Genomic DNA, 12,499 nt, shown 5'->3' with positions numbered 1-12,499 from the left:
TATTGAAAATAATTCTCTCTTTCTCTCAGGTTGGCAGATGTTACAATAACACTGGATGGCGTTCAGAAGGGACTACAAATCAATATTATTTCACTGGCAGCAAGACATTCTGTGCCGTGAAAGTCACCATAAAAAGTTCATTCTTTCTTTCTAATGGCTGACGATTCATCAGTTCGACAATAATAAATTTTGTTTTCATTTGGAGACTTCAGCATTCATGTAGCTCATCATTAAATAGATTTACATGATATATTATTAATAAAACTGGCAAAATAAAATTGCTGTTCCACAACAAATTTCATGTTTAATTTTTTTTGTTGTTGCAATTTCTTATTTAAACACTAACAAGTAATAATGATAGTTAAAATTAATTCATTATTTTCAAAACAGTTCATTTTCCTGTGAAGCTCCAGTTAAAGTTTGCTGATTGTCTGACATTGAGCTACAAGACTCAGAATTTGCTTAGATGCCTCAATCTGTCTTGTTCTCAAATATTGGACACTATTTCGATTGGCATCTTCGAGGAAGTATCGATAGTTTGCCATAATTCCAAAGGATGACGAAAGACCACGAGGACTTGTGTCAGCCAGCCAGTTTATTCGCCATATCACAGCACCATTTTGAAGATGAAAGTTAGCTACTGGATCAAGGGCACCCCCACGATGTTTTTCCCCATACAGGTACCAGGCACAAAGTCGCATAAGTGGTGTCTCAAGAATTCGAACTAATTTGTCAGACTTCACCCATTCATTGTTAGAAAGTAAATGCTGAAGTTTTTCTAACACAGGTCCTTCAATGATGTCCTGGAGTTCTTTGTATTCAAGTTCTGTAAAGATCTGGTTCGATTTCCCTTCCTTGATTTTGAAACTGAGGGTTCCACGCAGCCACTTCGTGAAGTCGGGAATAGGGGACAGACTGGAGAATTGGCTCATATGAGGAAACTCAACCTGTAGATCACAGACAAAAATGATGGATGTCAACATAGCACTGCTACAATTCCATCATTATTGCTTTGCTACACCAAGTCTGTTCTGCTATTCTATTCAACATTGTGAAAAGAAATTAGACCACGGTGCTATATGTAAGTTTCAAAACAAAAAGTTTCTTAATGGAAAAATGTTCTTGCTATCTAATTTCTTATATTGAACTGCAGAACATTCAAATAGTAATACTGGTGTACATTATTATTCTGAAACAGACAATATTCTCAATGGATGTGTTTCTTCTCAGAATTAGCTCAAAACTTGTTCAAGTTCCAACATTTGTAAACTGAAGTGAATTTTGTGGATTTTTCCAATGTTGCAATTTACTAAAAAGATGTGTACATTAACTGAGCAAAGTAGTCAGTGATACATGTTTGGAAATCATGCTTTATAATATTAATAACAAATATGGAATAATGACTGCAAAGGGACATCATAAGAACAAGTCTTTTATCTATATTGGGTAAAACCAAGGACTGCAGATGCTGGAAACTAGAGTCTAGATTAGAGTGGTGCTGGAAAACGTCAGGTCAGGCAGCATCCAAGGAGCAGGAAAATTGACATTTCGGGCAAAAGCCCTTCATTCCTGAATACAACATTAAAGTGTTTTTTTAAAATTTAGCAGCAGGATAAAATGCAACTGTTAGACTCTTAAGTGCACTATGAGCACTGTATACAGATTTATTCCCTACTTGTTTCTCATCTGTGTGAACTACAAATGAGGACAAAATTAGTTAGGTGTTCGAAAATAATGGGACTCTACACATTTTTTTTTCTCATATGCTTCCTTAACTGGAACTCTAAGATGTCCATATTTTTCACACATTTAAAATAGGTTATGGATTTATCAACTTTTTTTTGAAACAGAAAACACACCAACTATCTTACTCTTCCTGCAGCAAGTGCCAGTCTGTCATGTCTCACCTACTGGGATCCTACAAATACTTTCCCATCATAAACAAATAAACTAGTGCTCAGACTGGACAGTATTATTGTATTATTCTGACGACAATGAAGAACTGTGGATATATGTAACAACAATAGAAACAATACTGAAGATTTGTGAAACAGAAGCAAGTTGAATCACACGATGATTTATGCCACCTATTCCTTTAGCCTTCCAGTATATTAAATTAACATTTGCATTATCTGGCACTTCACAGACCAGGATGCATCACCAACAGGCAACTCCAACTACCCACCACCCCACTGAAGAACAACTGTGTACTTCATTAATTGGACACTATACGGACAATAACCAGCAACTGAGGGTGGGCATGATGGGAAAACAAGCTTCATCTGACTATTCTTAGGATTAATAACAGCACAGCCAAATCAACAAATACTCTTTATTGTGCTCACTTGCTGTTACAGTAGTCATTCAGCTGTGCTTTTGATCTCAAACAGCATGCATGGCTCCCCTGGTCAATTAATGTGTCAGGATTCAAGAGACTGAATGGTGCCTGGTTACTATGCAAGTCAGTATTGCTTCAATTAACCAGAATTCTCACTTTACTGTGTGCTCTTCAAACAGTGTGCCACGTAATGTAAATTTTACTGTATGCCTCAATCAAAGTGTGAGCTAATGACATACCAACAGGTTCCTGCCAATGTTAAAAATCATGATTTTTTTTTTGCTCTGCATGTGTGTAGCTTCTTTCTTCATTTCAGCATTACTTCATTCCCAACAATCTCCACATAACAGATACCTGAGATGAGGAATGAAACATTACCATAAGATTGCTCTCTCCTTAGAAGAAAACGAGTGATGGTGGTTTAACTCAAGGGTCATTATGTCTCAAGCAAAGGGCGAGGTTGATAAGGCAGGGCCTTCATGATAACCTCAGCTAGTACAGGAATTCAACCTGTGCTGTTGGAATTGCTCTGCATTGCAAACCACTATCCAACCAACTAAGCTAATTGATTCTCCGTGGAAAATAATGGGTGCATGTTGGCACACTATTGATAATTTTACACTCACGAGCTGGTGATCCTTTAGAACAGCCACATTTAAGTAGTTTATCTACATTCTTAGAAAAGTTGCGTTCCATTTTCTTTTAATCTTCTAGCCTAAAGCAAAGTTGATGAAATAAGAACAGGTAAAACACAGATTTGCTTCAAGGATTTTCAGCAGTGGGGATGGCAAAACGTGTCTCTGGGGTTTATTTTACCTCAAAAGGCAGAGTTGTGATTATGCAAGGGCAATGACTGCGTTGAAATGGGAGACGTGTTTGTAATATTAATGTCCTGTTACATTAAAGGTCCACAAGTAAAATCTCCTTGCCAAGGATAGGCGCTGCAGATTGATGGGAGAAATATTGGGAATAAGATTTACATTAATTACATCACACAAAAAATCAATCAACACATACAATCTTATTTAAAAAACATTAGTTATGTGGTAAAGCTGCACTGAGATACAGTATCAACCCGAAGAGATGCAAATTTGTGGGTGGCACAGTGGTTAGCACTGCTGCTTCACAGCGCTTGAGACCCGGGTTCAATTCCCGCCTCCGGCAACTGACTGTGTGGAGTTTGCATGTTCTCCCAGTGTCTGCGTGGGTTTCCTCCGAGTGCTCCGGTTTCCTCCCACAGTCCAAAGATGTGCAGATCAGGTGAACTGGCCATGCTAAATTGCCCGTAGTGTTAGGTAAGGGGTAAATGTAGGGGTATGGGTGGGTTGTGCTTCGGCGGGTCGGTGTGGACTTGTTGGGCCGAAGGGCCTGTTTCCACACTGTAATGTAATGTAATATAATCTAATCTACATATTCTGGGCAGATTGTGGGTTTGATGGTGGGGGAATTTAATTTGTTGGGAGGTGATGGGGAAGGGGCCTGATTTGAAGACCATTTCCTCTCTTTTGTTATCAATTTTCCCCTTTTGCCAATTCTCATGAATGACACCCACCCTGCCTCCACACCTTTCTCGGAGAAAGTGAGGATTGCAAATGCTGGATATCAGAGCTGAAAATGTGTTGCTGGAAAAGCGCAGCAGGTCAGGCAGCATCCAAGGAGCAGGAGTATCGACGTTGCGGAAAGGTTCCTGAAGAAGGGCTCATGCCCGAAACGTCGATTCTCCTGCTCCTTGGATGCTGCCTGACCTGCTGCGCTTTTGCAGCAACACATTTTCAGCTCCACACCCTTCTCTCCTACCATCTTCAACTTCAGCCCGAGACTCACTAATCCTAGAACTCTGGTGAGTGTTATACCAGCAGTCATTACTTCACAGTTGCAAAAAGCTGCCAGCCTCTGATCCTAAGCAAAGCGCACAGAAGTGCTGCTAAGTGCCCCTTAAGACAGGTGACGTGGGGCTCTTGCTGGTTCTGTAGCTAATAGATAGGACCTCTAAAAATACCATCCATTATTACAGAATAACAATTTATAAATGATGGACAAATTCTATCAATTAATTTTCTACTTTAAATGTAATTATGACGTAGATGAAACAAGGGTTTTTATTGATACTGGAGCTGCAGACATTGAGTCAAGCAGGGAGTATTTCATCGCATGCCTGATTTGTGCTTTACAACAGCTAGAGAGGCTTTGGGGGTTCAAGAGGTGTGTTACTCACTGCAAGATTCCTGGCCCTTTCAGCCACTGTTTATATAACTAGTCCGGTTTAGCTTCTGGTCAAAGGTAACTCCAAGAATGTTGAAAGGGATGGATTTAGTGATGGCAATACTTAAAATTGGTCAATAAATGCTTACCTAGCCAGCCTCATGCCTATCCTGACTGAATTTTTAAAAATGCCCTATCTCAAAATGTGATTCTTTTTAAAAGACAAAATAATTGTAGGTGTAAATATTGTGACGTGCTGCCAAAAATAAATTGGAGAGTGACTAATGGGATGTGATAATTAAAGATGGTAATGAATTTTAAACAGAGTAACTAATCATTTCTTGTGAGTACAAAGAAATCAAACAGTAGATAACTGCTCTGTTCAATAGCAAGCCACCCTCTGCAGATTACACCCAAACCTGCAGATACATTGTGTTTTTCCCTTTGAAAAGGACTAGATTAAAAAAAAAGCTGTTTCAACTCTATAGAAGGGTATTGTTGGGACTGAATACTCTTGTATGCTGCAATCTGGGTTCAATTGTTAGACTGCTATGATGATCGCACTAGGAGGACCATCCCTCAGACACCCCTGTGCTGCAGGTAAAGGAACATGTACCTGCACTCAAGAGTGCTGCAAACCAGAAGGCTGCAGGATTTCCAAGGGGAAAATGAAGTGTTGTTCTTCCAGTTTGCACTGAGCTTCATTGGAGCGATGTAGCAAGCCCACGACTGAGATGCTGACCAGGGACACAGTTCAGCCACTATAAAACATATATTCTCCACCCTTCACTTGTCAGCCTTCCACAGGAACTGCTCCATCCAGGACACACTGATCCATTCCTCCTCCTCTCCCAACCTCTACCCACACCATCAAAGCACCGTCCCATGCAATTGTAAAAGGTGTAACACCTGCCTTTCTACTTTCTCCCTCCTCACTATCAAAGGTCCCAGGCACACCTTCCAAGAAAAGCAGTGATTTATTTGCACTTCACTCAATTTAGCCCCATCTATTTGCTGCTCACAATGTTGTCTGGTCGATGGAGCGCAGACTGTGAGATCATTTTGTAAAACACCTATATATTGTCAGCAAAAATTACTGAGCTTCCAGTCGCCTGCCATTGCAACACATCACCAGGTTCCCTGGTCAACATCTCTGTCTCAGGCATGCTGCAGTGCTCCAGAGAAACTCAGTGCAAGCTGGAATAAACCTCATTTTCCACTTGGGAACCCCGCAGCCTTTTGGACTCAATGGCAGGTTCAATGATTTTGATCACCTTCTCCCATGTCCTTACCCAAACCCCAGACCTTGTCATTACATGGGCTGCTACCACAAACTGCCTAATGTCAACCACTAATAGTGCCCATTATCAGCTATTCATTCTCCTGGGCTAACCTTTACCCATTCCTTTGTCTGCCCAACTGGTTCTCTCTCTGGGCTCCATCTCCATTTATCATTTGCATCTTCCGCCTCTCCCCACCCCTTCTTTAGCAATATATACCAAGCATTTCCTCATTATAATCAGTTTTGAAGGAGGATCATTGAATCTGCAATATTAATTCTGCTTTCTCTCCACAGATGCGGTCAGACCTGAGTTTTTCCAACAATTTCTGTTTTTGAATCTTGAATTGTGCGTACTGAATAAGCGCAAATAGAAAGGTGAACAGTCTGCGATAATCTCTTGATGATTGTTCATTTGTTATTTCTGCACTCAAATTCAAAATGATGATATGCAAATAAATAGTCTGGATGTAGGAATCATGAGCAAAAACACACTGCACAGAACAAAGGAGGAACAATTTCATCTTCAACAAGACAATCATTTACAGTAACAGTCTTCACGAATTTCAGACTTGGACTTTTCCAGTTATGTTCTACTCAACGCACATGTCAACTGTACCTAAAGCATTAACTTTGTCAGTGTTTTGCAACTTTACTTGCAAGCAGTATAGTCAGAACAGGTATAGTTTACAAAAATAACTTGTCAGTTTCTAGACCCTTAATGAGAAAAGTTATGCCCAAAGTTCTTAAAATTTTCAATGAGCCAAAAAAACAAATTCTAAGGCAGGTCAAATTGGTGTTTTAAATGGAGGATTTATTGGACCGGAAAATGGAAACATTTAAGAGGGAAGTTCAAAAGTGGGACCTCGGCAATTTAAGGAAGAATCAGTAGTCGTGTCAAGAAACAAAAAGGACTGAGTTGCATAAAACGGAGTGAAAACTGCAAAGAGTTTCAGCCACTAGAACACAGCAAACAGAATTTAAAAATACAACAGAAGAGACTGCCAGATGTTCAATTCAGAAAAGCGAGCAATGTTCACATCATACTAATAAATTTTGTAAACAAGAACACAACCTAAAAACTGAGGTTGAGGAAATAGTGCAGTAACAGCAGCAAAATTCTTAATGTAACTGAGATGTCAATCGTCCAGTTTAAGGTGGTGGAAATTAGCAGTGAGGTTGGTGATGCATGAAAGTTAACTGACAACATTATAATTTGAATGTCTATCAGCAGGTCCAGAATGTCAGAATTTAAATTCAAAGCTGATTAGCTTGCAAAGCTCAAATACAAAGACTGTTCTTTCAACACATATCTAAAATTCAAGTCTACTGAATGAACCTTCACCTTGAATAAATAGAAACATTTTACTGTCAGCACATATTGTCTCAATACCAATTCTTTTTTTTAAATCAAATCGACTTTAGAAGAGTATTGTAACTCTGGCCCGCCAAAAGCAATTAAAGGAATATTCCAAGCTTCAGGAAACCTCTTGTCTCTTATCCTAGACAACTTGTGTTAATTCAATTTGACTTTTTCAATCAAAGTAAGCTAATATGTCAATTTTTTTTTCTCCATAAAAAAAAATGCTGTTGACTACCACCTTATTGGGTGGCCATTTAATGTGATTAGGAATTAAATCACAGCATTAAAACGCCAACTGACTGAATTGTTTAGGGAGCTGGGAAAAGTGGCTGGTTCGAGAAATTTGAAATGTCACAACAGTGAAAGACAAACTGCTTTTGTAAAACTTGGCAGCTTAACTGTGAACTTAAACCTTTGCGGTGTCAAATTGATGACAGCTTATTGCTGACAGCTAATACAAGAAAAATTATTTTCACACTTTCCTCATTGTGATACAAACAAAATTAGTGGATTGCTTCAGTAAAACTAAGTGAACACAAAATAATAACAGCTGAGACTGGAATTAGTGACAAGCGGCACTGGACTCAACACGCTAACTCTGTTTGCCCTCCACACAGTGTGCCAGACCTGCTCAGTTTCTCTGGCAATTTCTGTTCCTGCTTGTTTCAGAAGTGCAGCATCTGCAGTTCTTTGTTTTATTGAAGACTAGTCCCTTTCCCCACAACTATGTGACAAACTGCACATACAAGTCCTATGAACAGCATCATGGAGAAATGATGAACAGGAACTATTTGGTAAAAACTTCTGGTTTACATTTAAAAAACAAAAGAGAATAATGATCAAACATTTAAAAATGTGGACAGATGGTGCCAGTACAAGTTATTACTTTAAAAAAAAGCATTTAAGTGCTTTTTTAAAACATTTCCTATTACATGAATAATTTTTAGCAATTGTTAAGTCTTGACATTCTCTCAACTCCAGATATTAACCTTTCAAAGTATCGTAGTGTAATGGCTCCTAGTACAACTATATTCATTCATTGTCACTGGTCTCAGGTAGTAGGATGTTGCTGATTCCAGCCATATTCGATACAAGTCCTTACGGTATTTATACTTGCTGTTACTAAGACATACCTGAAGCTCTTTCACAACTCGTTTGATGAGGTAGGTTCCAAGCTCTACCCCCTGCAGTCCCCTCTGTGAAGAGCTAATGGAGTAAAAAATAGCTGTGGTGATCTTGTTCACATCCTCAGTCGTCTCTAGGGAAGGATCTTTTCGGACAATAGCCTATGTAAAACATCCAGTTAATTTTTTTTTAAAACCTACATTTAATTTGCAGTTCATTTTATAATCAGGTTTAGAAATATGTATTCAATCTTAAACAACAATTTATTGGCTAACAAAGCAGTTTTAATACACTCCTTCATGACGCCTATGACTGAATACAAATGCATTGAAACACTTTTTTAAAGCAGAATTTTATTTCTTCATTACTTAGAATGTAAGTAGAATACACACTAATTAGAATCATAATCAACTGTTTTACAAAAAATGTTTCTCTCTTCTCTTAGTTAATATTCTCTAAATTGCAGGAGATTGGAAGAAACAGTACAAAAATCCAATTATATAAGCTTTGATACCAGCTGATAATACTACTGTATAAGTCAGATCCCAGAATGAAACATGGCATGGTAATTTTCTTTCTAAATTTAACTAGTTAACATGGTGGCTAGTTTGAGAAATAGTCATGAGGCTGTTAACAACAGATGTTTATTCCATTGTGAGTGGGGAGCATTAACATTGGCCACAGAGTGGCTCAGCAGCACCACTACTGATCAAGAAGGTTGACTCCTAAAGAACAAAGGTGCTCAACTGGATCTGTGGCAGGTGGTCAAGGCACCTGCAAAAGACTGAAACATACTTCCTCCTCCAACTATTTCAGATGGATCTGTCTGTGACAGTTATCGGCAGAACTGACCACTACACAGGGCTTGTGGAGACGAAGTCCACTCTGTGCAATGCCATGGGGATACGTAACAATACTTTTTGTGCTAAATAGAATAGATATCAAATGGGTTTTGCAATTCAAGCCTGGGCAGCCACGAGAAACTGTGTGCCATAATCAATAGCAGACTAATCGAGCACAATCTGCAACTGCATATCCCAGTATAGCACCCCTTGCACTATTACAATCAAGCCAGAGAAGCAACCATGAAAAATGAAGAATGCAGACAGCATACCAGGAGCAGAACATTACAAGTAGCAAGTGACAGATAAAACTAAATTGATTCCCCAACCAACAGATCACATTCAAGCTCTGTGTCCCATCAGATCCAGATGAGCGTGATGATGGAATTAAACAAAGCATTGAAGGGGGTGGTTCCACATCCCCCATCCTCAATAACAGTGGAGCCCAACAGGTTAGTAAAAATGATAAGACTGAAACATTTGCAACAATCTTCAGCCAAAAGTATCGATTGGTTAATTTAACTTGAACTGCACTGGAGGCCTGCAGTATCACAAATGTCAGTTTTCAGAAATGCCATGTGATGTCAAGAGCTGAAGGCACTGGGTACTGCAAGGACAATGGGTTCTGACAACTTTCCAGCAACAATACTAAAGATCTACGCTTCCGAACTTGACACACGCCTGGCTGATACAGATACTGGCATCAACTCAGCAATGCAGAAAATTACCCACATATGTCCTGTAAAGAAAAAAAAAGGGCAAATCTATCTCAGTCAATTACAGTCCCATCAGTCACGCTTGATCATTAGTAAAGTAATGGAAGGTGTCAGCAGAAGTGCTATCAAGCAGCACTTGCTTAGCAATAAACTGCTCATAAATGCTCAGTTTGAGCTCCACCAGGGTTACTCAGTACTTTTAAGTTACAAAACTCTCCTGGTACTTCAGCTGTATAGCAATGTTCAGCTTGCATTCCAGAAGATATTTCTCAGAAGTAAATTACTCATGTCTACTTTTTTGTGTTACGGAAGCTAAAGCAAACATTTTTCCATCAGGTGCGCTGCTCTGAAGGCAAAAGATAACAACACCTTGCCAGGTCAATCATAATTTTACTGCAATCCTTAAGTGATCATAAAGCTGTCACTTAAAGTGTATTATACATTCCTCCTAAAAATAATCATCATTTTAACTGGTCATAAAACAGTATTAATAAATAAAAAGTTACAGTTGCTTAAATAACTGAGTCATCAAAACCTGCTAAAATGAAACCAGGGGAGTTTGGAAGTCGACCAAGGATATATAATGAAATTCTGTTGAGTGGCTGTGTCAAAAACCACTGTTGAGCGGATTTCATAGAGTGGTCTTGGACTTCAGCTAAGCATTCATAATGGAATTGCAACAATCACTTACATAACAAAATCTCCAGAGCTAAAGATATTTAAATCTTTGATGCCTGTCATTTGTGTTGTTCTTGAAGGAGGGAAATAAATTTGTGAATAGTGCTTAAAAAAAATTAAATCACAGGGACTATTCACACAGACAAATCGGAAATTCAATTCATTGGATAATGTAGTCTATGTATCTGAAACTTCACTCTCAACACTGGTCAATTTAATTATCATTTACTTTTTCATAACAAAGCCTTATCAATATTTTGTAAAGCATCACTAAATTACAAACCATCTTTAACATATGTTACATCAAGACACGTGAACGTGGCAGCATGTTTTGAACTTATAGACTAAGATTAGAAATCCCTGATGGTTCATGATTCCTCTGAAGTATCATGAACTATGTTCACCATCACAAGCCAGGTCAACTGGGTGTGCGAATTTCAGCATGTGTGAAATTCCCACCCTTGCAATAAAACTGGCAAGGCAGGAGTGTTGTGTGTAGATGGAAATTAGGGATGGGAATCCTGAATAAGGTCCTCCTCATTTGTAATGCCAGCCTGCCCTCCATTACAAAGTGGAAAGAAGCATGAAACTCTGCTCTCTAGTGCCTGTCATCAAAGAAGAGATGAGTGCATGCTTGAGCCTAGCTGATGGAAATCTGATTTACAATAGCAATTTTTTGCCACTTTCTAAATGAACTCTACAAAAAAATTAATGCGTGTTCTCAGACGGTGTTTCTACATATTTGATTGCTCTCTCTCATCATCACTAAGAAATGCAAATGCTAAAATTATTCTCACAGTAGAGGTGAACTGAGCACATTCAGTTTTCAAATCATAGTTTTCATTTTGCTAAATGAAACAAAGAAAGTATGTTATCTCTCTCACGTGGTGAGCTGGACAGCTGTTACCAATTCAAATGTTTACGTTTTGTAAATGTTATATAAGAGGTTGGTTAGTTCAAAACTAACCTTCTATCCCAAAACAGTTTACTCTCTCGCTCAGCTTAATGCAATTTTCCTGCCTCTCATACTGAAGACACCTTTTCCTCACAGAATTCCCCAGCTCTTTTGCTGAAGTGTCATGGGATCATTGAAAGTGTCATTGGAAAGGTGACACTTCCAACAGTGCAACAATCTCTCAGTGCTAGTCAGTTCCAATTTTTGCTCTTGGCCCTGAAGTGGGATATGAATTCACAAACCTCTGAATCAGATACAAGAGTGCTATCACTGAGTTACAACCAAACTCAAGCAACACTTTCCCATGCCAAATTACTCATCAATGCTTTCTGAACATTTAACTAGAATATTTACATAAATCTTAGTAAATATTAGATTTTAATTGATGTACATTGGAGGAAAACTGCAATATAGTGAGCTTACCTGTATATTATTAGAGATGTTATCTGTCAGTGCCACATGTAGAACTATCAGAGGTTCCCTTGGCATAGCATTGTGAGTAAAAACATAGCACCTTCTATAAGGTCCAACTCGACGTTTAATATCTGCCCAGTTTCTGACAGGATGCACGGCCTCATACCTGAGAGAAATAAATGTGTTTAAACTATATTCACTAGAGGACTGAAACTGAAATAAACCTTTCTATAGAAAGGATGTGAAACTAGAAAGGGTGCAGAAAAGATTTACAAGGATGTTGCTGGGACTAGAGGGTTGAGTTATAGGGAGAGGCTCAATAGGCTGGGACTTTTTCCCTGAAGTTTCAAATGCCCAGGGGTTACTTTATAGAGATTTATAAGGTCATGAAGGGCATGGATAGAATCAACATCCAAGATCTTTTGCATAGGGTGGGGGAGTCCAAACTAGAGGCCAAAGATTTAGGGTGAAAGAAGAAAGATTTACCAAGGACCAGAGGGGTAACTTTTTCATGCAGAGGGTGGTACACGTATGGAATAAGCAGCCAGGTGAAGTGTTGGAGGTGGGTACAATGACAACATTTAAAA

The 12,499-nt window shown here is 38.8% G+C and overlaps 1 protein-coding gene across 1 annotated transcript in view; it reads right to left on the bottom strand.

Moving 5' to 3' along the window:
* Positions 1-278: 278 nt before the first annotated feature.
* mlycd (malonyl-CoA decarboxylase) overlaps positions 279-12,499 on the bottom strand; it is a 48,308-nt gene continuing 36,087 nt past the window's right edge. The window contains exons 3-5 of the mRNA XM_072595946.1: positions 11,922-12,078; positions 8,316-8,468; positions 279-947 (exon numbers count right to left, since the gene is read on the bottom strand). Of these exons, the coding sequence (XP_072452047.1) occupies positions 414-947; positions 8,316-8,468; positions 11,922-12,078 (844 nt within the window). The 3' untranslated portion in view covers positions 279-413. The remainder of the gene's footprint in view (positions 948-8,315; positions 8,469-11,921; positions 12,079-12,499) is intronic.

Source organism: Chiloscyllium punctatum, chromosome 26 (genome assembly GCF_047496795.1).
Source record: "Chiloscyllium punctatum isolate Juve2018m chromosome 26, sChiPun1.3, whole genome shotgun sequence".
Taxonomy (NCBI): domain Eukaryota; kingdom Metazoa; phylum Chordata; class Chondrichthyes; order Orectolobiformes; family Hemiscylliidae; genus Chiloscyllium; species Chiloscyllium punctatum.
This window is presented reverse-complemented; position numbering and strand designations above follow the sequence as displayed.